At 46.9% G+C, this 22,157-nt stretch overlaps 2 protein-coding genes across 3 annotated transcripts in view; one reads left to right on the forward strand and one right to left on the reverse strand.

The window, feature by feature from the left end:
- LOC121089629 (store-operated calcium entry regulator STIMATE-like) overlaps positions 1–14,355 on the forward strand; it is a 35,407-nt gene extending 21,052 nt beyond the window's left edge. For both annotated transcript variants that reach the window (XM_040597002.1, XM_040597003.1), the window contains 4 exons: positions 4,613–4,725; positions 5,822–5,905; positions 6,974–7,090; positions 13,716–14,355. In XM_040597002.1, coding sequence (XP_040452936.1) covers positions 4,613–4,725; positions 5,822–5,905; positions 6,974–7,090; positions 13,716–13,829 — 428 coding nt within the window. In that variant the 3' untranslated portion in view covers positions 13,830–14,355. The remainder of the gene's footprint in view (positions 1–4,612; positions 4,726–5,821; positions 5,906–6,973; positions 7,091–13,715) is intronic.
- Positions 14,356–16,693: 2,338 nt separating this feature from the next.
- Positions 16,694–22,157, reverse strand: part of ITIH5 (inter-alpha-trypsin inhibitor heavy chain 5) — a 49,652-nt gene continuing 44,188 nt past the window's right edge. Inside the window, exons 13-14 of the mRNA XM_040596504.1 lie at positions 20,747–21,124; positions 16,694–19,448 (exon numbers count right to left, since the gene is read on the reverse strand). Of these exons, the coding sequence (XP_040452438.1) occupies positions 19,150–19,448; positions 20,747–21,124 (677 nt within the window). The 3' untranslated portion in view covers positions 16,694–19,149. The remainder of the gene's footprint in view (positions 19,449–20,746; positions 21,125–22,157) is intronic.

The raw sequence follows: 22,157 nt of genomic DNA on the forward strand, positions 1-22,157 counted from the left end.
CCGATTCCTGTGCGCTTACTTTCAGTTCAGATGCAGAACATGTCAGAGAGGGTCTGGGATGCCCACTGGTCCTGTCTGGCTGCTCTGATGTGTTAGGTTCCATTCTCTGAAAACTTGTTCTTGCCCTCCAAGTAAGCACTTCTGCACAATTCAGATGCTTTCCTTCTATTTCTTACCCTCCTCCATACTTGACATGGATAATTAGATCCCTTTGTTTCGGAAGTACCATTTGAGTATCTCCTAAGAGGCTTTTATTGACTTTTTCTACCCCCATCATGTCACACAGACAAACTTGCAGTGCTTTCAAATATTTGCTTTTCCTCAACCCACCCCTGAACCCTCCGCTTTGGCTGTGGTTAAGCTTTTTCCTACCTGCTCAGTGCATGCACAGTCCCCAGAAGACTGTAAATAAAGCAGCCTGGCAGGAACACGTGGGCTATGCTGACAGCTTCGTACATTAGGCAGCCTGCAGGATTAAAACTAATCCTGTTGTGTAGTAACAGCTCAAATACCTCAAGTAGCACTGCTTTTACTCTGCAAGCAGTTGGGCTCCTATGCACAAGCGGAATGAGAGACATGCGCTTGTGTGCGGTTGCTGCAGGCACTGGTGGTCCTAGGTCTGCACCGAGGAAGTTTTGCTGCTGGAGGAGAACAGTCAAAATGCAGTCCGTACATCCCTCAGGGTGAAGGTGAAGTGGTATATTTTTATCAGGGTGGGAGCTGGCTGTAAGAAAGTTTGAGCAAAGGGTGGTTGTTAAGCTAAAGGGAGAGGCTGATGGTGGAGTTGGTGTGTAGAGCTGAGATGCCCTCAGTTACCTTGCAACTAGGAATGGAACAAGAAATGGAAGGTCTTCAAAGGAAGCACGATACATGTAATCTCCAACCAGGTGTTGTGTGTGCATGTGTGGGCTGCAAAGATCCTTTGGGCCAGTTCCCCACTATCCTGCAAGGACAGGGAATCTCTGAATGCAGGAAAGAGGGGGCCATCTTTTTTTTTCCTTTTTTTTTTTTCCCCCTTCCAGGTAGGAGATTGGCTTTTGCTGGCAGTCTTGTTTGGCAGAAAGTCTTGCAGGCACTTACACATTTATTTTAGGTTTTTTTATTTATTTAGGTAACGGAGGTAGTTCATGTAAGAAGAATCCTCTCCCATCCATGGAGCAGGGTACCTCTGGGCAGCACTTGATCCATTAAAGACACTAAGAGGGGATGCCTCTGACTGTCTTCCTGTAGGAAGCCAGCACCTAAATGAGGTGTGTGGTTAGCTGGGATCAGCTCAGATTTTCCAGCCTTGCTTCCTAACTGTGGGAGGAGATGTGGTCAGCCTGTCTTATGGGCTTGTCCAGGGACTACACCAAAGGTTCCCTCTTCCCTGACAAGATGCCAGTAGATTGTGACTTGTATGTTACTGGCATTAGTCATGTGAATTAGTGGTGAGTTAAACTTGGATGGTGGCCACTCAGAGGTGGATCAGTGGTCCTTGGATGACTTCAGGCTTGCTGAGGTAAGGAGCAGCTGGCTGAGCTCCTTGGTGAAGAGGAAACAAGCCAATGTCTGTTTATAGCTGAAGGCATCCTTGCAGCCCTGTGGACTGTGCTGCTGTTTCGTTGTCATCTTTGTCCTGAGTTATTGTGGTATGGAGGAGCCTCCTGTCCCTGGGAGACCAAGGCACTGTGAAGAGTAACTGTGGAGACACCCTCTGACCTTCCTGGCAGGGGGGTTGAGTTAAGTCCTGTCTTAATATGTGTGCTAGAGTGGATTCCTGTACAGAAACATCTCATCCCATAGTCTGGAAACAAAGCTCAGAATGGAAAAAGAGGAGGAAGAGGATCCAAAACAGCAGCAGTTTTGAGCTGCGAAAGGTGATAGAGCAAATGGCCAAATCTGGCCTCCGTGTAGTTCTATGGGTCTCTTTCCATATCCTTCCATTGTCTACCCTGGACCGTGTAAGAGGTGCTGATGTCCTTCTGATTGTGGAGGGGGTTCACAGCATCTCCTCCAGGTGACACAGAAAACACCAGAGTGAGAAATAGGAATATTTGATGCTTCATGCTGTGATGGAGGCTCCTTTGCCAAGGTGGGATGTGGAGAGCAGTGGGGGTGCAGCTCTGTCCTGCTTGGGTAGCACAGGCTTGCACGTGCCCTGTCCATTTAGCCGGTGAACTGGTCTAACTGGGGCAGACCTCTGGTCTTGAAAAAGTGGGCTTCCCTTGGTGATATCTTGCTGTTACATAGTAAAAACTGTTCTCTAGCAAAGGGAGGAAAAAAGAAAAATTCCTTTTCCAAAGGTTGTCAAACGTCATGAAAACTCAACCAGGAATTTAATAGCTTTCTTGCGAACTGAAAGTGAAGGGAAATTTTTTTGGGGGACAAGGAGCTGTTAACCTTGGATTTATGGGCAAGTCCTTCCTAGGATGGATGAAGGAGGTTGTCTCTTCTAATGTCTGTGTATCAGCCTGATTAGCCAAAACCTGGCTAGGGTGGCTTGGTGCCCAGTACGCAAAAGTAAGAGCCATAGTCTGCTGTTTGTGGCGATAAGTGGTCATGACCTCCTATCCCCAAAAGGGTGTGAGGGGGCAGGTATTTGGGAGACATCTCAAACTGGCTGCTGCTTTTTAGGCAAGCTGAGATGAGGGATGTGTTCCACAAGTGCCACTGTGACTGCAGTGCAGAGGAGCCGACTTGCGAAGGGTGCTGTGGCTGTTAGCCCTGTCTCCCCGCAGGGGACCGAGCACAGCTGACAACACAGAGCAAAAGGGAAAGAGTTCAAATGCAGGAAGGACATGATGGATATGTTTGTTTTCCTGTTTTGTTTGTACTCGGAGCTCCGATGGGTGATGGTAACCTGGAGGTTTGTAGGAGAATTAGTTGGCCTTGGGATAAGGGGCAAAAGCCTCCCTATACCTAACCTGTGCCTAAGACAACTGGGTGCCTGAGCCTCTCTGGAGAGGCTGCCTGTGCTTCAGGAGGATGAAAGCCCTCTGACACAGGCCTTTAACTGCCTGCAATGCTGTTCCCATCTCTTCCGCAGACCACCCATTAAGCTGCTGCCCGGCAGGGAGCAGAGATGTGCACTTGCCGAAATCCTCTGCGGGCTCTGCTGGTTGCGCTTGCACGTAACCTTCCTGGCTGCCCCCTCCTCCCCTCCCCCTGTGCAGTTGCCTGCTGCTCTGGTGCTTTCTGCTTGCTGTCCTCCCAGCTCGGCAGCCTCTCCGCACCCTTTGGCCTCCCGGTCCTTCCCTCTCCCCGCCTCTGCTTCCTTCTCCATCGCGGCTTGAGCAATTAAAAATTTGGGATGCGAGGTGATCCTTTGGAGGTCTCTGGCATGGAGGCACTAGCTGGATGCCTGTGCTTCTTAGCTGTAGCTTTGTGACGAGGCAAATGTTTTGGTACTAACAAATGACAGAATAAGGGCAAATCTACATGCAACCTGTTTTGCCCTTGCTGGGAAGCTGGTCCCTCTAGAGCTGGGCTTGGATACCAGCTCTTACGAAATCCTGGTGTGTGCCGCTGGTCTCTGTGGCCGGAGGTTTGGCACAGTGGTTTGGATAAATGCACTTTGGCCAACTGCTGGTGTTGTCTTCCCTTGCTGCATCTCAACAGTGTAGCGCTGAGACGAGTGGAACTGAGCTCCCAGCCCGCTGCTGTTCAGCAGCGCATCAAGCGTTGGAATCTCACAGGGGGTTGGGCTGTCACACACAAATGCAATTCCAAATTTTGGCCTGATGACGCTGGAAACAAGTGTTGGCAAGGGTCATCTTTATATTCGAGTGGTAAGAGGAAATGCTGCAGCTTTCCAAAGCCAGATACTGTAGCTCAGTTTTTGCAGACCTGAGGTATTATGATGAGCCTGGGAAGATGATAACCAGCTGGCAGGGTGCTTACAGAGGGCTGGAGCAAGCACATGTAATAGATACGGTACCATTATTGTTGTTAACAATACAAATATGCTTTTACTTATTACTTGGTGAGTACCCCATTGGAAACATTAACATTTAATTAGCATTGATTCTTCTTGAGTGAATTGCTCTAAAACCTGGGGCAGTGGAGCCCCTGTCTCTTGCTTAAACAGCAAATATCACATAACCAGCTGTTCACTTCATCAGCAAAAAAATTAGTTCTGTTTAGCACTGAAAACTTACGCCTCTTGTATTGAAAATGGTGACCAGAAATTTTCAGGCTATTGCTGGAAACTGGGCAGGTAAGGCTTGGCAAGGAGAAAAATGCAGGTGATGTTTCTAAAGATTTATTTTTATTTTTTATGGAGGAGTGTGCAGGATGCTGACTGGTCCTTGTATAGAGGAGGATCAGTCCAGCAGTATCTTTTCTTGGGGATTGCTACTGGGATTAGCTTTAATTCAGAAGGGTCAGTCTGGCTAAAATGCTCCAGTACCAAACCTTGCTACCCCAGCTGTGTGCTCCTACAACTGTGGAGAGAAAATCTCTTTCCCCTAATTTTAGATGTGGTATTGTGTATTTGTCTCACCGCAAAACTTGCGATACGGAAGCACTTCCCTGTCCCTCTAATCAGCTCAGGTATCAAGCATGAGGCAACTTTTCTGCAAGGCTGTCTCCTCCTGTCCTTTGTCTCAGATTTAATGTGCCCTTTTTCTAGGTGACCCTCCACAAGCTGCTGCCTGGATTGGCCAGTGCATCCTCTACTTGCTGATAATGGTTTTTGAGAAGACTGTCATCAGCCTTGTCCTGCTTATCCCTGGTTGGACAAAGGTAAGCTCCTGGGGTGTATTTTCCTTGCCACAGCTGCTGTGGCTTGTTTCTTGTCAGCTTTGCTTTATTAGTGGTCCCCATCATCACAGGTCTTTAATCCTTATGACTTGTTGACATCCCTCTAATCATTAGCTATTACTTAAGTCTGTGGAAACATGACTTTCATAAGAGTTTGGCTTTTGACATGTTCTCTTGCTAGTCAAAAGCTAGTGGAATCAGATGCTGCTTTAATTTTCTTTTCCACCCTTGGAAGGATAAACTGGGCTGGGCTGGCAGCTGAGGTAGTTCAGTTCTGCCAGAGGATTTCTTAGTTATCTCGTCAAGTCAGTTCATGTTGTAATCCTGTGCCTGAACTAGGGGCACTCTTAGAGATTAATTTGGAAGAATTATCTATTCAAGTAGTAGTTGTTCTTCATTCCCCCAGCTGTTTCTGTATGTTAGCTCACGCAGCAGTAATTGTGTTGATCATGAAGTTCCTCTTTTAAAAAATAAAGTGTGGCACTTGTAGCTGCATACCTGGTGGCAGGGAGGTGTGGTGGGTGTATAAACCAGTTCTGCGAGTCTGTGGGGTAACTCCAGGTTTGAGTGCATTTACACATAGTGCCTAGTACCTCTCAGGCTGGTGGGACTTGACTGAGGAGTTAAGCTCCCAGATTGCTGTAAATCTGTTCCTTTTCAGGGCTTGTCCTTCAAACCCAGTAGCCTGCAGTGCTCAGACTTGGACATGAACACGCTGTTCGGCAGCACGCACTGCTAGATCCAGAGATGCTGCTGGTTTCCTCTCCATGCTTATTGTGCATGGCTGGTGTCCTTATTTTGCAGCTAGGCTCCAAGGAGCCAAGGAAAGTCCCCCAGTTGTCACGGGTAGTTACACTGAATGGCTAGCAGTACTTATTTCCTGCTCTGTAAAAAATCATGTGTTTGGCAGCTGGGCTAAAGGGATAGCACGTGTAATCTTCCTAAGAGCTGGGCTAAAGCAAAGTCTGCAGAGAGCCCTAGTGAGGAGACTGCTGGTGTAAGAAGGCAACCAGTTGGCAGCGAAGATCTTATAGCAGAGCCGTTCAAATAACGCTTCTAAATGCTTTCTCCTCTGCAGCTTCAGCAGATCCTCCTGGGTTACATCCCAAACCCCCAGCTGGAGCTCGTCCTGGTCATGCTTGTTGTGCCTTTTATAGTCAATGTAAGTGGTGCCTCTGCAAGCACTGGGTGAGGTGGTTTGGAAGGGATGGCCCATCCCCATGGGGAGTGTGTACAGGAACTGGCTTGGGGGAAGCCTTGAGTAACTGAAGTGTCTTGGATAGGGTGGAGGGGAGTGGGAACAATTATCTTTTGTCACAAACACACAAATCTGTCGCTACTGTCCTGCCATGGTCTCTGTTCCCAATTCCTGTTCCCTTGTTCCAGCTGCTGGGTGGCTGACTCTTCACCTCTTTGAAGAAAGCTGGGACTCATTAGCTGAGGGCTGCATCTCAGCAGCAAGCTACAGGCATGGAAATGCTCCAAAGCCTTTGAAATTCCTGTAGGATGGCTTGTCACTGGTGACCTGTGGCAGCCTGCCAATCTAGCCATTTAGCTAGACTTCAAATTGTGTTACAGCCAGGCGTTCAGGTTACCCAAACTATTGATATTCTCAAAACTAGTTTGGCAAAACCTCTTTGAAAGCTCAGCTGTGCCCAGAATTAAGGGAGCCAGGAAAAGCCCTGACCTGCTGCTCAGTTCCTGCTGAGATGGGGGAAATGAGAACAAGGTGTGTGTCAAACTTTTTTTTTTCAGTGCATACCATGAGCATTGCAATGGTGCAGTATTAGCAAAGCTGGGGTTACCTGCCTCTGCTACCAGCCTCTCCACCACCCCAGACTGCATTTCCTGATTTGAAAGCAAACTCAGATTCTCAAAGAACTGACCAGGGACTGGTGCAGACAGAGCAGATGAACCTTGGATGGAGCTTGGTTCAATGGTTATTTCCTAGCGCAAACTTGGCCTATCATGGTCTGTCTTTTTTTTTTTTTTTTTTTTTCTCCCCCCCCGGGTCTTCAATATCCATGGAATCAATAGGATTTATATGAGAAGAGACCTCAGGAATTTGACTCATCTGACCCCCATGAACATGCTTGATGCAGGGTTACTTTAGATACTAAATTAGGTTGGTCAGGGCTGGACATCTGGAGGAATCAAAAGGAGAAGTAATGGCTGTGATTCAAGGACTTTGGTCTCTGCAATCTATTCATGTAACTTCTTTCTCCCCAAGGCTATTATGTTCTGGGTTGTGGACAGCTTGATCATGAGGAAATACAAGCAGAAGGACACCCTAGCCATCAATGGATCCATAGAAACCCCTCGAGCTAGGAGGACGGAGGAATCTCAGGTAAGGCCAAGGATGTCCTTTGTTTGAGACCAAACTGCAAGCTTGTAATACGGTCGTGTGCTTTACCACAACATACCATCACCCCAGGTCTAGGCAGCTTGGTGCTTCGTGAATGTGGAGGGTGACCTGCTAAGTAAACCGGCTTCCTGTGTTTTAGCTGAGGTCAGCAGAGGGATGTTTCCTGGGAGGATCTCACCCTGTCTAACAATGAGAAAAATCACAGCCTATGAGGTGCTGCTGAAATATTGCCCGAAATGATGACAGTATCTTGGGGGGGATGAGCTAGCTTTTGCGCTAACCCACGTGGGCTTGTTGGAGTGGCAGGCTAAAAATGGGGTGTATCTCTGCACTGGTGCTCTCATGTTAATTGTAATTTATATATTACTTTTATATATGTAATAATGTTTCCCATGTTAATTGTAATTAATCTTAGCTTAAAAGAGCTTGCTTTCCTCACTGTAACTGATAACATCCCTTTTTAGAGGACATAGGTCTTCCAGCTAGGCCATTTTTGTCAGTGTTTGGGGTTTTTTTGGTTGGTTATGTTTTTTTTTTTTTGGCCGGGTGATGGTCCCTTCGCTGTAAGAAGAGCTTGATGCATAAAAGTCATGGAGGGGGAGAAAACGCTCCAGTCCCAACAGATGTTTTTAATGACCTGTGCTTTGCTGGGCAGGTGGTGTCTGTGCTGCTCACTGACTTTCTGGGCAGAGCCCCCAACCTGAGTCACTGGGTCAAACTAGTTTCCTTCCTCTGGCACCCGGGCCTGCTTTCAGAGTGTTCTGTGCTGAGATCTCGCAGCTCACTGGCAAGACGAGCTGAGATAAGGTAGTGTCTGGCAGTGGCAGGCTGACTCCTGGAGTAGCTGCTGCTGAGGAATTTGGGATGGTCAGAAATAGCACTTGCTCTCAGAGCTCCCTTTGTAAAGAGTATCTCTGCTCTGGTGCCGATGGGTGGGATGGCCGGTTGCTGGTGAGATTGCCGTGCGTGCAGCGGTGGTGGTGTTTAAGGGTGTGCTTGGCAGTCTGCACAGCAGCGTGGCTTCCAGTCTCAAGGGTGCAAGGGGGAAGAGGCTGCCGCTTGTGAGGATGCAACGCTGGAGGAACCCTCCCTCTGGCTGGGAGGGCAGGCAGATGCGAGCAGCTGCTGAGACTAGTGAGTCACTCCTGGCCCTGCTTCCAGATAAACAGTTGTACTTTGGCAAGGTCACTAGAAACAGGCGAACAGTGTGCCTCGGGGAGCTTCCTGAGCAGTGTGTGTGGTGGGGGCATCCTTGAGAAATCCTTTGTTTTGGAGAGAGGAGGTAGAAGTGGTCTACTGCTGGGTCATACTGGTATGTCTTGATGGTTGTGCGCTGGAACTAAGAACTCATAGCTGGGATGTGAAGGTGGATTAACTCTGAGCATGAGTTTGTCCTGGTTGTGGTAGAGTCCTGGTTTCTCGGTGGTGGCCAATGTTCGAAAGTGGTTACCTCCTTAGAAGGGCTAGGCTGGAGGTCTGCTCAAAATGTGAAGGTGGTGATGAAGATCTGTCTTACTGACTGGATGTGCTGGTGTGTTCCCAAAGGTTTAAGATCAGCTAAAATTACACCAGCTCAGAAGCAAGGGTAAGGGGGTGACATCTCTAGTTGAGACACTAGGTTCCAAGGGCTGGAAAGCAGGCTGAACTTGCGGCACCTTGTCCTATAGTTGTGGTGGCTGCCACAGATTCACAGATGGTGTTGCTGCTACTGGCCCTCCACAGAAGTGGAGCTGGCCCTCTGCCTTGCTCCACTGAAGGGGGGTGCATGTGTTCTGTGGCCTCTACCTCAGTTTTGGATAACCTGAAGGGAAGATACCTGTTAATCTGAAGAAGATAGGAAAGACTCTTGTGGCAGCTCAACCTTGACAGGTTGTTTCAAGTAGTAGACACAACTCCCACAGTCTGACTCTTGCTGTCAAAGGCTTCTCCCATCTTCCAAGTACTTGACTACTTTTCTCAGATGAGTTTTTGCCGAGATCTTCAATGTGCAGGTCATGTGTCCATCTTGAAACCCTCTGATCCATCACTGGAGTGGAACTACCAAGGGGACCAGTTTCTACCTGGAACGGTCTACAGGGACTGCCTCCTTTCTGCTCATATGTGTTCCTGTGCCTCTGGCCCAACAAATAGTTTGGGCAGAGAAGGAAGCTGATGAAAAAATACAGAAGTGGGTGACCTGCTTTCCCAACTCTATTTCTTGGCACTGGGCCTTGAGGTGTAGCCGTTGGCTCCTGCTTCATGTGTCAGCTTCTTAGGCTATGAATTAAAGATAATGTTGGCCAACTGAGCCCTACGGCTGGATTGATTTGAATTTAGGCTTGAAAGCAGAAAATGAGTGTTTGCTGGGCTTGTTGCTGCTAATAACCTTTCAATTGGAGGAATTTCTTCTCTCCCCACTGCCCAGCGGAGAGGCGGAAGGGGGGCTGAGAAGTGTCTCTGTACAGGGCCGAGCTGGCAGAGGCTAATGTGTCCCATGGTTTATCAGGGTTCATCAGAGCTGTCTAGCAGCAGGCGCCAACAACTCCCCATCATGCTGCCTTCTTGAATTTCAACCCTCTGTCTATCTGGCCGATAGTGTCATTATTCTTCCTCGAACTAGCAGTTTGTGTTTGGAAAAGGAGGGGGAGAGAGAGGAAGGCAAATGGGAAGAGGTGGCTGAAATTAACCTGTTCAAAACCCACACTCAGTATTTTCTATAGGGATGGCAGGAGCACTCAGTTTGGTCCTCGGTTTGGTAAACCAGCTGGGTGTGGAGAAGCAGCCCAGCAGTCCTGCGTCTGGTGTCACTTACTGACTCTGTGGCTGCAGTGCAGACCAAAGAACTGGCAGCCTCTTGAGGGCTTTAAGGCTCTTCTGGGGAGCCACAGATGTGATTATGGGCTTTCACTTATAATGCAGCAAATGCTGTATGTTTTTACACTGAAACCCTGAAAGGGATAAACTTTGTCTTATGGCTGAGAGAATTTTGCCCTTCCTTCCAAATCAGTCTTAAGCTTTCTCTTGTTTCAGACTTGTGCCCACCTTGGTAAATGTTCATGCAGCTTTTTTTTTTTTTTTTTTTGTGGGATACAAAAAGATCTCTTAGGAGTACCAGTTTGAGTCCACTACTGTTTGGGCTGGGGAAACGTGTTCACCTGTGTGGCCCTTATTTCTACTTTGTGTGCATCCTGCCCTTGACCCGAGTCACTCTTCCCTTGCCCTTGCAAGTGTCAATAAACTTTAGATCTAATCGGTGATTTCTTTGTTTCCTCTACTCAGAAAAATAAGTCTGTTTTAATAATGTTTTATTTGATCTTTTTTGAGCTTGTGGGTGTTTTTGTTTTGTTGGTGTGGTTTTTATTTTTTCCCCAAGGGAGTTGAGTGAGTTTCTGTTCCTTTTCTGAAGGCTTACATTTTCAGAGATAAGCCTTAAAGCAAAATTTGGTCTAATACTAGTGGTACCTGTAAGAACTATTAGTGTATTAGCTTTCCTCTCAACCTTAAACTAGCCTCTAGTTTCACCCTATGTGGGGACCTGCCTTTGGTCAGCACCTATCCTAATTCCCTTCATAGGAGCTGTGACTTCTGGCATTGACTCGACTGAGGATGCTGATGAATGCCAATGCCTATGCTGCTTGCTTTTGAGTACTGAACAATACTCCAAGAGCAAGTTTAATTTGCTTATTGCTTAGCTGAGCTGATTATTTTTTTTTAATAGCTCAAGCTTGGGGTAAACTCCAGGTGCCTGGTTCTTACAGTGAAGCTATATGAAGGTGGGAATAAAGGTGCCTCTGGAAGGAAACTGTCCCACCTGCCAGTCCTACTGGCTTCTGGCAACTCATCTATACTTAGATGCAGGAGGATGGTGGGATGGTTCCTACCTCTACGCCAGGCTGGTGGAGCTTTAGGCAAATGGGTTTCCATAGCTAGTGGGAAACACCCTGGAGCTGCTTTGTTTTACAGCCTGTGCCACAGTTCCCATGTCTGTGCATTCTCTTCCCCTGCCACTGAGGTGGCCTGGTTATCTAGAAGATCTGCTTGGATGGAGTACCAAACCAGTAGGTAGCTCCTTCTTTCAGACAGGAGGGGTAGGCAGAGCACATGGGCAGCTCTGTTTTGGTAGCATGACCCATATTGTTTTGCCAGCTGCTGACCTCCTGGTGTGGAGAGGAATGCGTGAAGTATTTGAGGACTGCGGAGTGAGACAGTAGCACATTGTCCTGGGACTGAGAAACTGGCCCATTTCCAGCTGTGCCACTAACCTGCTGTGATCCTGACCTGGTTACATCTGCAAGGGAAGTGCCTTGTCCAAGTTGTGCTGAAAACTCCTAAGATGGAGTTGGGCTTGAAGACCATATCTGGGGGTACGTCCCATGACTGTCATAGTGATGAGGTGCTGTCTTGTGATGAAGCTCCCTGGTGAATTGTGGAAAGGTTAGTGGGGGTACTGTTGGCTTGAGCAGCTTCGTACAAGCTGTATGGTGGGCAGGTAGCAACCTGAATAGGTCTGGATGTGCAATGCTCAGTGCCTGCTCAGTCATCCACGCTTGGCTGCAAGGGGATTTGCGTTTGCAGGTGAAACCCACCAAAATGACTAGTTCATTAAGTCCCAAAACTAGCCTGTTGCAGCCTGTCAGAGTTCAGTGAGTTTATAATGCTGTGACTAATTACCCACACATTTTTTCAGGTTCAACATCACAATATTAATATGATAAATAGAGGAAATCTTCACTTTGAAGGGATGGAAACTTCCCAGTGTGTGTCTTGAACCAAAAAACATTCCTTGAGACCAAGGGGGGGGGAGGTGCGGCAAGAGAGCTTAATCTGATCTACTGCTATCCTTAGAGTATCTGACGTGCTGCTGTGAAGATAAAAACATCAGATGGGGAGGCTGGAGTGTGTGTGAGGGTGGGGAGGAAATCTTCCCCTGCAGCTCTTCTGCTCCTTTGAAGTCATTGACTCATTGGAGTTTGTTTTTCCTGTTTAGTAGTTTTGTTGCTGTGGTGACTGGCCCTGTGGTGCTGCCTAAGCCTTAGCAAGTGGAGGGCACAGTTAATTCACAACCATGCATGGAGATGGCCACAGAGAAGACTAACTTCCCTCATGCTCCAGGTTTTTCCCAAGGAATACTGGGTTCTGGGGTTGGTTGAGCTGTTGGGGACACTCCGCATGTGAATGTACTGGACTGAAAGCCCTTGACTTGTGCCTTTGAGCTGAAATGTTGCTGTGAGTCAGGCACAGGGAGGCTTTGTAGTGCATTGGTTGAGCCTTTGGAGCAAAGCGGGGTCAGATGGGGCTGATGTTTGGGTGGGAGGTCTACACTGCCTTGCTGAAGGAAGCCAGGTTTTTGGGGGGTGGTTGTGGTACCTGCCCCTTGTCCCTCCATCAGCCACGAGATAATGATGCTATTTGGGTTCTGTGGTGGGCAAGTGGAAGAAGAGGCAAGGGCTGCTGGCGTTGCTCATCTAGGGAGGGAGAACTGGGACCCTTGACTGTGCTGTTAGGCTTGTGCCCCTCTGTGGAGCTGCAGGCTGAGGTGCCAAGACCTGGCCAGGATTCTGATGTGGATGATGAGTGTTCACCAGAAATCCTGTGATTCAGCTGAGATCCTGAGCACAGGGGCTGGCTGCACTTCAGCTGTGCTTAGAGGTAGCTACTGTTAGGGGTAATGGCAGCAGGGCTGCTCTTGCCCAAAGCTGAGTGTTTGAGGTAAGGAGATGGGGTTGAGCAGACAATCTCTCAGGCCGTGAATATTACCTGTGCAAACCGCTCGTCCATCCAGCCTGCTGGCTGTCATTGGATTTCAGCACTTCTGCAGTCAGTGCAGCCGTAGCCCAAGTAAAATCCAGCCTTTTTCCTCTTCCAGATGATGTGGCTGGAGGATGCCCCACGCGTGGCTCCATCTGCGTCGTGCAAACGCTCCAGGCCGGTGGCAGCCTGTTAGCTCAAAACAGCCTGTTGGTAGCTTCAAGTCTGGAGTTAGCTGCCGAGAGCGTAGGTGTTCCTGGAGGCAATGGGCAGCCTTCTGATCATGCAGCAAAGCTGCGGGCTTTCTTACCTGGAGAGGTACTGGTGAGAGGTGTCAGTGCTCTGTTTTGGTTCCCACAACTCTGACTGAGCCAGGAGCTGCTGTGCCAGGCAGAAATAGGATGCTACCAAGCTGGGATGCCCCTCCTGAGCTCGCTGGCCATAGCTGGAGCTAACCATGTAGATCTGCTTGCTCTTCTGACTGAGCTCTGGAGACAGCAAGCAGCTGGGGGCCTGGGGAAAGGTCTGTTTGGTACAGCTGTTCACAAAACATGTGGCCTAGTTCCTGTATGTCTCCACTGAGGCTGCAGCCTGGTCTGAGCATGCCTGTCTGTGTGAGCCCTCTCCCATGGTGAGACAGGGCTTTTAACTGCCTGTTCTGCTCTCAAAGTGGGGGGTTGAGACACCAGATTGTCATGGTGTCTGTGCCCAAATCTGGCTGTTATTGGAGAAATGGTCAAGATGACATTGAGGCCCTGCCAATCTTATAGAATTAGATCTTGCAGCAGGACCCCTCTAGGGGTGCCTGACCCCTTCAGCAAGCAGTATCAAGAAGAACTGAGAACTTCCACTCCATCAGCATGTCTGTTCTCCTTTCTAGGTGTTACTCTCTCCAGACATGGATTTTGATCAGTCGGAAAGTGACCAGGATATTTCAGGACTCCAGGGAATGAGCCAGAAGATGAAGCAACCCAGCTATCAAGTGGTCATCTGACAACACTGAGACGAGGGATGAGGAGGAAGGCAAATAGCACTGTGACCCTTGAGCTGGCTGAGGGAGGGCAGCGTGGGGAATGCCAGTTGATCCCTATAGATCTGCAGAGGTCCTTTTGCCTGCTGCATCTAGACCTATCCTTCTGCAGCTGTCTCTTTGGATGGTATCTGTACACCCTGTACAGGCTTGAGCAGTATCTGCTTTGCCTGTCTGACCCTAACCTGTACACATGCAGGCACGTTGAGGTTAGGGATACGGATATGTACTTCCTCTGGCTGGCCAGCTGGGTGTAACTTTTTTGTCAGGGCTAGAGACTGAAATCAAAAGATTGTCTGCTTTTCTTTTTTTTAATGGAAAAGAAAAATATCTATCCTGTACTACCTGAACTGTGACACTTTTATATGCACAATACTCTAACTAATTGGTTTGCAATATGTATTTAAATATCTTGAATTGGGAAGGTTGTCTCAGTGGATTTGATCCTTTTTACTGTTTTATAAGGAATGCAATAAATACTTGATCTAAACCCGCTTCATAAATGAAGTGCCTTCATCTGCTTAGTATTTTACAAAACCCTAATGCTGGAAAGGGGAGGAAGGGGATCTGTTGAAATCTTTCCTGACCAGTTCCTCCCCGGGCAGGTTGTCTCTCTGCAGCAAGGCTGCCCTAGTCAACCTACAGAAGAAGAGCCGAGCCACAGTGCTCAGTTTCTGTAGGTGGGCTGTATAAGCCACTTCAGTACAAAGACCTGGTGCTGCAGCATCAACCTGTGCTGGACTCCAGACCAGAACAGACTTGGAGATTGATCCCAGTTGCCACCTTACAGGTCAGTGTTTACTGGGAGCTAGAAGCTGACTCTTTCCTTTTACTTAGTTTAAAATAAACAGATAAAATCTCTGCAGGACTTGATTCAAAAGCTAGAGCTGAAGAGTCAATTGAAGCCCCATTAACCAGCCCTGATCTTTGGGGGGTAAAGGAGTGGCCTCAGGTAGGACTGCTGCAGGAGAAGACCCCGGGTCATTCCAGATCTGACACCTTTTGCTCCAAGTGTGAGGTGGAGGGCTTTGCCCTTGCTCCTTTGTTAACATACTCTATTCATCTATAAACACACAAAAATGCAAAACACTTTGCAGCTCTCATGGGGGGAGAGAGGGAGAGAGTGAGCACAGAGCAGCTGCGTAATGTGCTTCCAGGCTGGGTGCAGATACACAGCTGTGATGAGACCCAGAGTCCAAATAGTGACAAGTCCTTAGAGCAGGGCCTGATCCAGGATTCACTAAACTGAACCAACAGACCTGGCTGAGCCATAGGCAAGCTTTGCTTATTGTGAGACAGTCCTCAGAAGTGTTGGGTGGGAATTATATTTTATTTTCCTTCCTTCCCTCCCTTGTATTTTCACAAGAAAACATTCCTTATTAAGAAGTAGAAAATAAAGGATTTGGATTTGCTAAATTAGGCAGATCTAGACTTCTAAAAGCTGAGCTGTGAGCATGTGAAGTTGAGGGGGGAGGGGTGTTCACTTTCTTTCTTAACTTCAAAGTAGTTTAGAAGCATTAGATGCAAATCAAAGTCTTGCATGCCCCTTAGTGAACTAGACACGCTTGGCTACGCTTGCAGCTGCACAGCCTTCTACTGTATTTCTGGAAATGATGTCCTTTTTTTGTTTCTTAGTTACTTAATGAAAGGTCAAAACCCTACTTGTGGTGGCACATCAAATGGCTTTTGGAACACATGGCACACAGCTCTGAATACATTATTTATATTGCCTAGTGAAGCCAGTTTCACAATGGGACTTTTGCTTGTCTGTCAGAGTTCTGCACTTGTAAGGGCTGGAACAACTCTTATGCTGTTGTCTTGATTGAAAATAGATTAAGACAGCTGCTTTGTTAGAAACTTGCTCTCTGTTTTGAGATGTACTGGTATTTTGGGTTTTGTTCTTGCTACAGGGCTGTACAGTGCAATGCTGCAGTATGTAAAAAGTGCAAAGTCAGCCAAAGCAAAGCCCTTGTTCTAGAATGGAAGGTGGGTGATGCAATCTTCATCTTAGCCCTTAGTAGAGGCTGGCTGAGGAGGCTCACAATAGGAAATACTGTGATGTTGGGGAAGGTTGTCCTTCCCTAGCTTTGTGTAGCCAGTGCTGCTTCAGCAACCCTCGATTCAGGAGTCCTGTCCCCCGGTCTGAAACGGTGGTGTGCAATTGTTTCCATTGCGCTCCCAAGTGATTGCTCAGCCCTCATTCCTGAGCTGTCTGAGCAGCTAACAATCTTTAACCGTTAACTTTAACTGCAAAGCAAGTGGCCTGTGACCCTCTTGGAGACAAGAACAAACACGTGCCTGTATGTGCAGTTGTTGCAGCATGCTTCCTGGGAGCAATCTGTGCTGCAACAAAGGGCTATGAGGACCAAGCCTGGAAATGTTCTCCTTCAGAGAGAGGGAAGTGTTGTGATGCCCCATTTATAGATGGGGAAAGCTGGAGTTCACAGTCCATGACCTGCCTTTGCTCTTACTGCTCTTGGGGCAGCAGGAGCACGAACTCTGGTTTCCCGTGTCCCGTGCTACTGTGTTTAAAGGCTGGATCAGTCTTCTCTACATGGTTAAATTCTCAGTTTAATGCGGGGGTAGAACCCTAGGGTCTGTTCACCTAACACACTTCTTGCTTCCTTCCAAGTGTACAGAGGCTAGAGAACATCACTGACCTTTAATTTTCCACTGACATTACTTTGCTTCCCAACCTACTGTTAACTAACTTGTGAGTGGTTCTTCCAGCCATCTGGTAACATAAGCTTGTTCAGCAGCATAAAACATACATAACCTTAGCTTCAAAGCTCGTTTTATCTTTGCCAAATGAAAGCTTCACTGCAGTGTTCACTGTAAAATATTTATTGTGAAATGGATAACTGGAGCCTTAACGAGAACTTGAGTATATTGCTTCAGGTGCTTCATATGGCTGGGAAGTTGGACTTGATCACTGTTCTCTTCATGCCCTGAAAGAAGTAGTTTTCCTTGGCTGGAGGAGGAGGAGGAAGAGAAGTGATGATGCACCTGAAGCATTAGCAATATATATGTGTGTGTGTGTATATATATATATATATATATACACACACATATCTATATACAGGAGAGATGAGAGGAGAGCCTAAGCCAATCTCTCCTCGTAGCAATACACTTGAATACCAAAATGTGGGATAAGAGTGGAGATTTCAAAGAAATCTCTTTTCAGTAAGGACAGTATAAAGACGACACCTGCCAAACCCTGGACTGTCTAGAATTTCACTGCCACTATCCTGTTTACCCTGTGCTAGTGAAATGGGAGGCTATTTGGAAATGGGCTGGGTGATCTTCCCACTGTCTTCTTGGGTAGAAAAGTGAACTTCACAGATGCCCTTTCTCATCACATTTCTGGCCCACAAGGACGTTGCAGAGCATTAACCTTTTTGGTTATTACTTGCTCAGGACTGTGCTGAGTGAAGGTCTTGCTTTCAGTTCTCCCTTGCATGAAAGCTATTTCTCAAGATAGCTGGGCCCAAAGCAGTAACTTGGTGTTTTGTTCCAAAGCAAAAGCCTTGGCATGAGTTTTACACTAACTGAGCTCTCTGTAAGGATCTTCCAGCATGCAGTTAAATCTAGCTGGTTGCTTTTGGCTGATTCCCTCTTCCCCACAACACACGGTATGAATAAGCAACCATGTGTGTTACCTGCTCTGCTACCACAGTGCTAGCAGTACGAACTAGATGATCAAGCAACTGGAAAATCACCACCCCACCCCCAGCAGCTGGAGCTGCTACAGTTTTACAATGTAAAACAATGATTTAATTGTTAAATATGCAAAAAATCAGTTGAGACTGAACATATTTCTGTAGGTCTCTGGCAACTCTGTTTTATCCTAACACATGGATATCATTTAGCTCCTGGAGGTGCTTCCACACCCACCCTCCTTCCTTTCAGTTCTGGAAAGGCAGAGTATACATGAGCTCAATTTGGCCTTACCATGTAAATGTCTTTGTGGTTATCAAAAACTTCCCTGGCCAAGTTCTCTACTAAGCAAACTCGTCTGTGACTGATCTATAGCATTATTTAGTGCTGCCTCACTTTAAAATAGATCACAGCCTTGCAGTTTGGGTTTCAGTGGTTTCTTTGCAGAGCTGCACCACCTACAGTGGGGGTGGCTGGTGGACCCTTCTGTAACCTCCTGCTGCCAAATTCCTGCTGTATATAAATTCCTGCAGTGTAAGGAAGGAGAATGAGCCAGGCGAAATTGGGATGAATTTTTTTTGACAATTTGGAGTAAACAAAGACTTCCTCCCTGATCAGAAAAGCAGCTAGAAGTGTCTAAACTCAAGAGGCTGCTTTTTAGGGTCATAAGCTATCATGGGTGTTGCTTCATCATCCTTTAGGGGATTTAAGTCTCTGCTAAGCAGAAGTGATGCTCTGCTCAAGGAGGTGGCAGGTCTGTTGGAAGCTCACAGTGGAACTGTTTCTCTCTGAGGGAGTCAAGACTCAAGAAGTCACTAAACCTGCAATGTTATTTAAATGAGATGCTTCATGGAATGGGAGCCTGCACCACTACTGCTGCTGAAAACCAGAGGTGCTTTTAAGCATACAGCCTGTGTGCACTGAGACAGCAATAAACCACATGAAGGTTTTCAGCACTGTTTCAAGGGTCCGTAGTGGTGCAGGGAACGTCGTGTTTAGTGGTAAATCCAGGCCTCATCACAATAACCGAGAAAGCAATACCCACTTGTGGCCTGTTGATTTAAGGTTCTGATTTCTTCGTTACCTCTTTGATGCTAATGGGTCACCGCAGATTAATATCCACCCACCTCTCCTCTCTCTCTCTTTTCTTTCCCCAGAGACTAGGGTTGGAGCAGGTGCTCCAAGTCACTTCTTTGCAAAGCGTATCACCCAAGGTTGTTTCTAGATAGGCACTATGCTGTATGATCTGTGCCTCTTACCAACCAGCTGAGTCACCAGCCCCTGGGGGTATTGCACAGATCCCTGCATGGGTTTATTTTGAGGCCAGCAGCTCTCTACACTGTTCAATATGAGTGCTGGCCCACTTATCCCTCCCTTCCTACTGGGAAAGCACCAACCATGCTTTTAACCATGTCCTCAACCCTTCCCCCCAACCTTTTTGTCTTCAGGAATTTGATGAATAATGTTCATCTAGCATGAGAGAGAGACAGCTGATTTCCAAGGGCAAAAAGCCTTGGTTTCTTTGGCACCAAAAAGTAAAGAAATATTCATAAGTTGCCTAACTCTAGAGGCTTCAGAAGGGAACCGCTGTCACACATGCTGCTGCAATGCATTGCTGTGATTGGCCTTAAAGGCTGTTAATTGTCCCAAAGGTGGTTCCTGTGTCAAAAGGATGAGAAGCCAAATAGTCTTTGTAGCTCCCATCGATCAGTTTGTCCGCATTGTTTTTGGCAAACCAGCAGTCAACTTCCTGCTGGCCATTGTAGATCCTCCTCTGCTTCCACACAACAGGAACGAGCCGTCCCTTCACTTTCAGGGTATTTGTAGAGTTTGGCTTTAATGCTTCAGTTTGATTCTGACCAACCTGCTGATGACTTGTGTTTAGAGATTCCTGAAGAAGTTTAACTTCATGGTTCAAGAACTGACCTGCAAGGTAAGATAAAATAGCATCCATGACTGGCTGTTTTGTGCCTGTTTTACAAGTTTTTGGTTTTTTTCATAGGCCATGTTTTGAGGATCTTTGGTGTGTGGGGTTGTAAATGGCTTCTCTGCAACAGCAGGATGAATCTAGGTTCTGTAATTCTTTTCTAAATCTCACAAACAGAGATTAGAATAAAACTGTTTCTTTTTTCACTTGTCAAGATACATTACCTGAGCTAAAGAGCTTTCCAAGCTGCAAATAGTAAGTTCCCTTCTGTGGGCCACAGTTACTAGAGGATAACAACCCATACAATGCCCATCATCGGCAAGCAGAAGGAAGATCTAGGCCTGAAGCTCCAAGTTCTCTTCTCTTGCCTTCTTGTAGGCCAAACCTAAGTTTGAGTTTAGAGGTTTGTGCATGCAAGTGGCCTGAATCCAAAACCCACTCCTTAATGGATCATCTCCTGCTTAACCTGGAGGTGCCTGAATGTCACAGGATCTATGGCTTCAGTCTTAGAGTTCTGCACCTGTACATGGCCGCAAACATCACTGCTTCTCCTTGGCTGAAAGAACCCAACCATCTAGTCATTCTCTGAGCCTACTTAAAGTATAGTTGCTCTCAAAATGTGGGGATGGCTCTTCTTTCACTTCACATTTGAAAGAAAGGGGTCACAAAAAGTACCAAAGTTTCTTGATTTCAGTCAGGCTTAGGTGTAAACAGCTCAGTCCTGCAAAAACAGACCCCCTGGACATGTGCAAGTACAGTACATAAAGGCTAAGCCAATGATCTCTGGCAATACACTAGCTCTGTCGCTAGAGCTCTTTCAGAATCTGCAAAACCCCAGCTGACTGTCCTCTCTGCCTAGAGTCAAACTCTACTTTCCAGTGCTCCTGAGAGCACATTAGCCACTGGGCTATTCTAAATTAGGACTACTGTCAGAGAATCTCTTACTAGTGCCTTACACAGGGTTCTTGCAGAGTATTTGGTTTCTGTCTCTGTACTGGGATCATCAAGCATGTGTATTCTAATGACAACTATTAAAAATCATAAAAAGAGCTGGAATGTAAAAAACAGGCACAGCCACATAGCTGATAGTGGGAACTAGCTGATAAAGAAAAAGATGGGAGAGTAGTTGGGGATACTAGCAGCAGAGAAGTTGTTTGAGAGTGGATCTAAAAGTCTCACCTGGGAACTTAATCCCAACGTGCCTTGTTCATTACTTCTTGTCTCTGTCCTTTGAAACTGTTTGGAAGGATCATTTTTGTCTGGTTTACAGCTCTAAATTTGAGAACCTGTTACCTACCCAGTAGCCCATGGGAGTCAGAAGAGAGGCCTTTACTGTTGGAGATGTAGAACCCCAGGTGATTCCTCTGGTATGGGGCTGGCTTCTTGTAATGGTGGATGAGGATGACAAAGCTGATTGTGTCTCGTATTGTCACAGTGACATTGGAATTGGCAGAGATGGAAACCTCGAGGCTACTGCTTCTCACGACAGCACTCCGATCACAGGACAGAACAAGTCTTTCCCCATCATCCAGGATGATTCTTTTGGGTGTGATCTCTAGATAAGATCTCTGTGGCTTATTGCTGAGGATAGTGATGGTGCTGAAGTAAGTCCGATGCTTCTTGTGGCCGTTGGGTGGTGCAGGAGCTCCAATTAATTGCCCATTCACAGTTACACCTTGCAGGAAAACAATCAATACATGAACGCTGGAACCAAGAACAGGTCTATTGTCTCAAAGATACAAGCCTTGTAACCAAGGACATGCAGATTCACCATCTCAAGCTCAATTATTTCACCTACCAATATTCAAAACAGTATAATCAATCTGTTATAAAATTATTACCTTATATAAAGCACCTAAATTTACCCAAGCTCAGAAACACTGGAGACAGGTGCCCCAAGCCACATTAGTCCTAACATTGTGTACACAGTACTACAGGATAGGATCAACTGCTCCTCAGCACAGCCACTTCCTAAGCTCTGTTCAACCTTAGACCCATCTATGATCGAGACAACGATCTGCAGGGATTTTGAGCCACATAAGAAAAATATTTATCTTCCTGACCAACCATGATATAATTTTCTTAGACCACCTAATTGTTGAGGCATCACTCAAACCTAGGCAAATATATCACATCTTGGAGGACTAAGAAAACTGTCAGGCCTACTTTTCCTCATATTACCAAGTGGCATAGGGACTGAACTTCTAGTAAGAGGACCTAGGTGTATCTGCATGCTCCTGTCTCAAAGAATCTCAAGAGTAGTAGACAGTTGCAGTTTGATGTCCGCCTAAGGAACAAATTAGCCTGGGACACCCCAAGTAAGGGTTACTACCTTAGCTGACACACTGAAGACTGAGCAGGACCTCGGTAGAGGGAACAGCCTGACCTGCAACAGTCTGAGGTGGTGTTGAACCTCCTCAGGTGGCAGTGTAAGAAATTCAGGTTCTCTTTGTGCCACTGCAGAAAAGGACCCTGAACCCTGCACTCCCATTGGGATATTTCAAGCTTCACCGGTGCTGCCTTTCCCACTTCCCTCAGTTTTGCCCCAAAAGAACCACTTTTGAGTAGTCTACGGTGCAGATCCCACTGAGTCAAATAAAGCCTAGATGTTCACAGTAAGATTTCCAATCATTCTCACAGGTTTTGTGACTTGCTGTCCGATAAGACACTGTCTCATTTCCCACAGGCCTCTGAACAGCCTCTGGGCA

The sequence above is a fragment of the Falco naumanni genome, chromosome 5 (assembly GCF_017639655.2).
Source record: "Falco naumanni isolate bFalNau1 chromosome 5, bFalNau1.pat, whole genome shotgun sequence".
NCBI lineage: Eukaryota > Metazoa > Chordata > Aves > Falconiformes > Falconidae > Falco > Falco naumanni.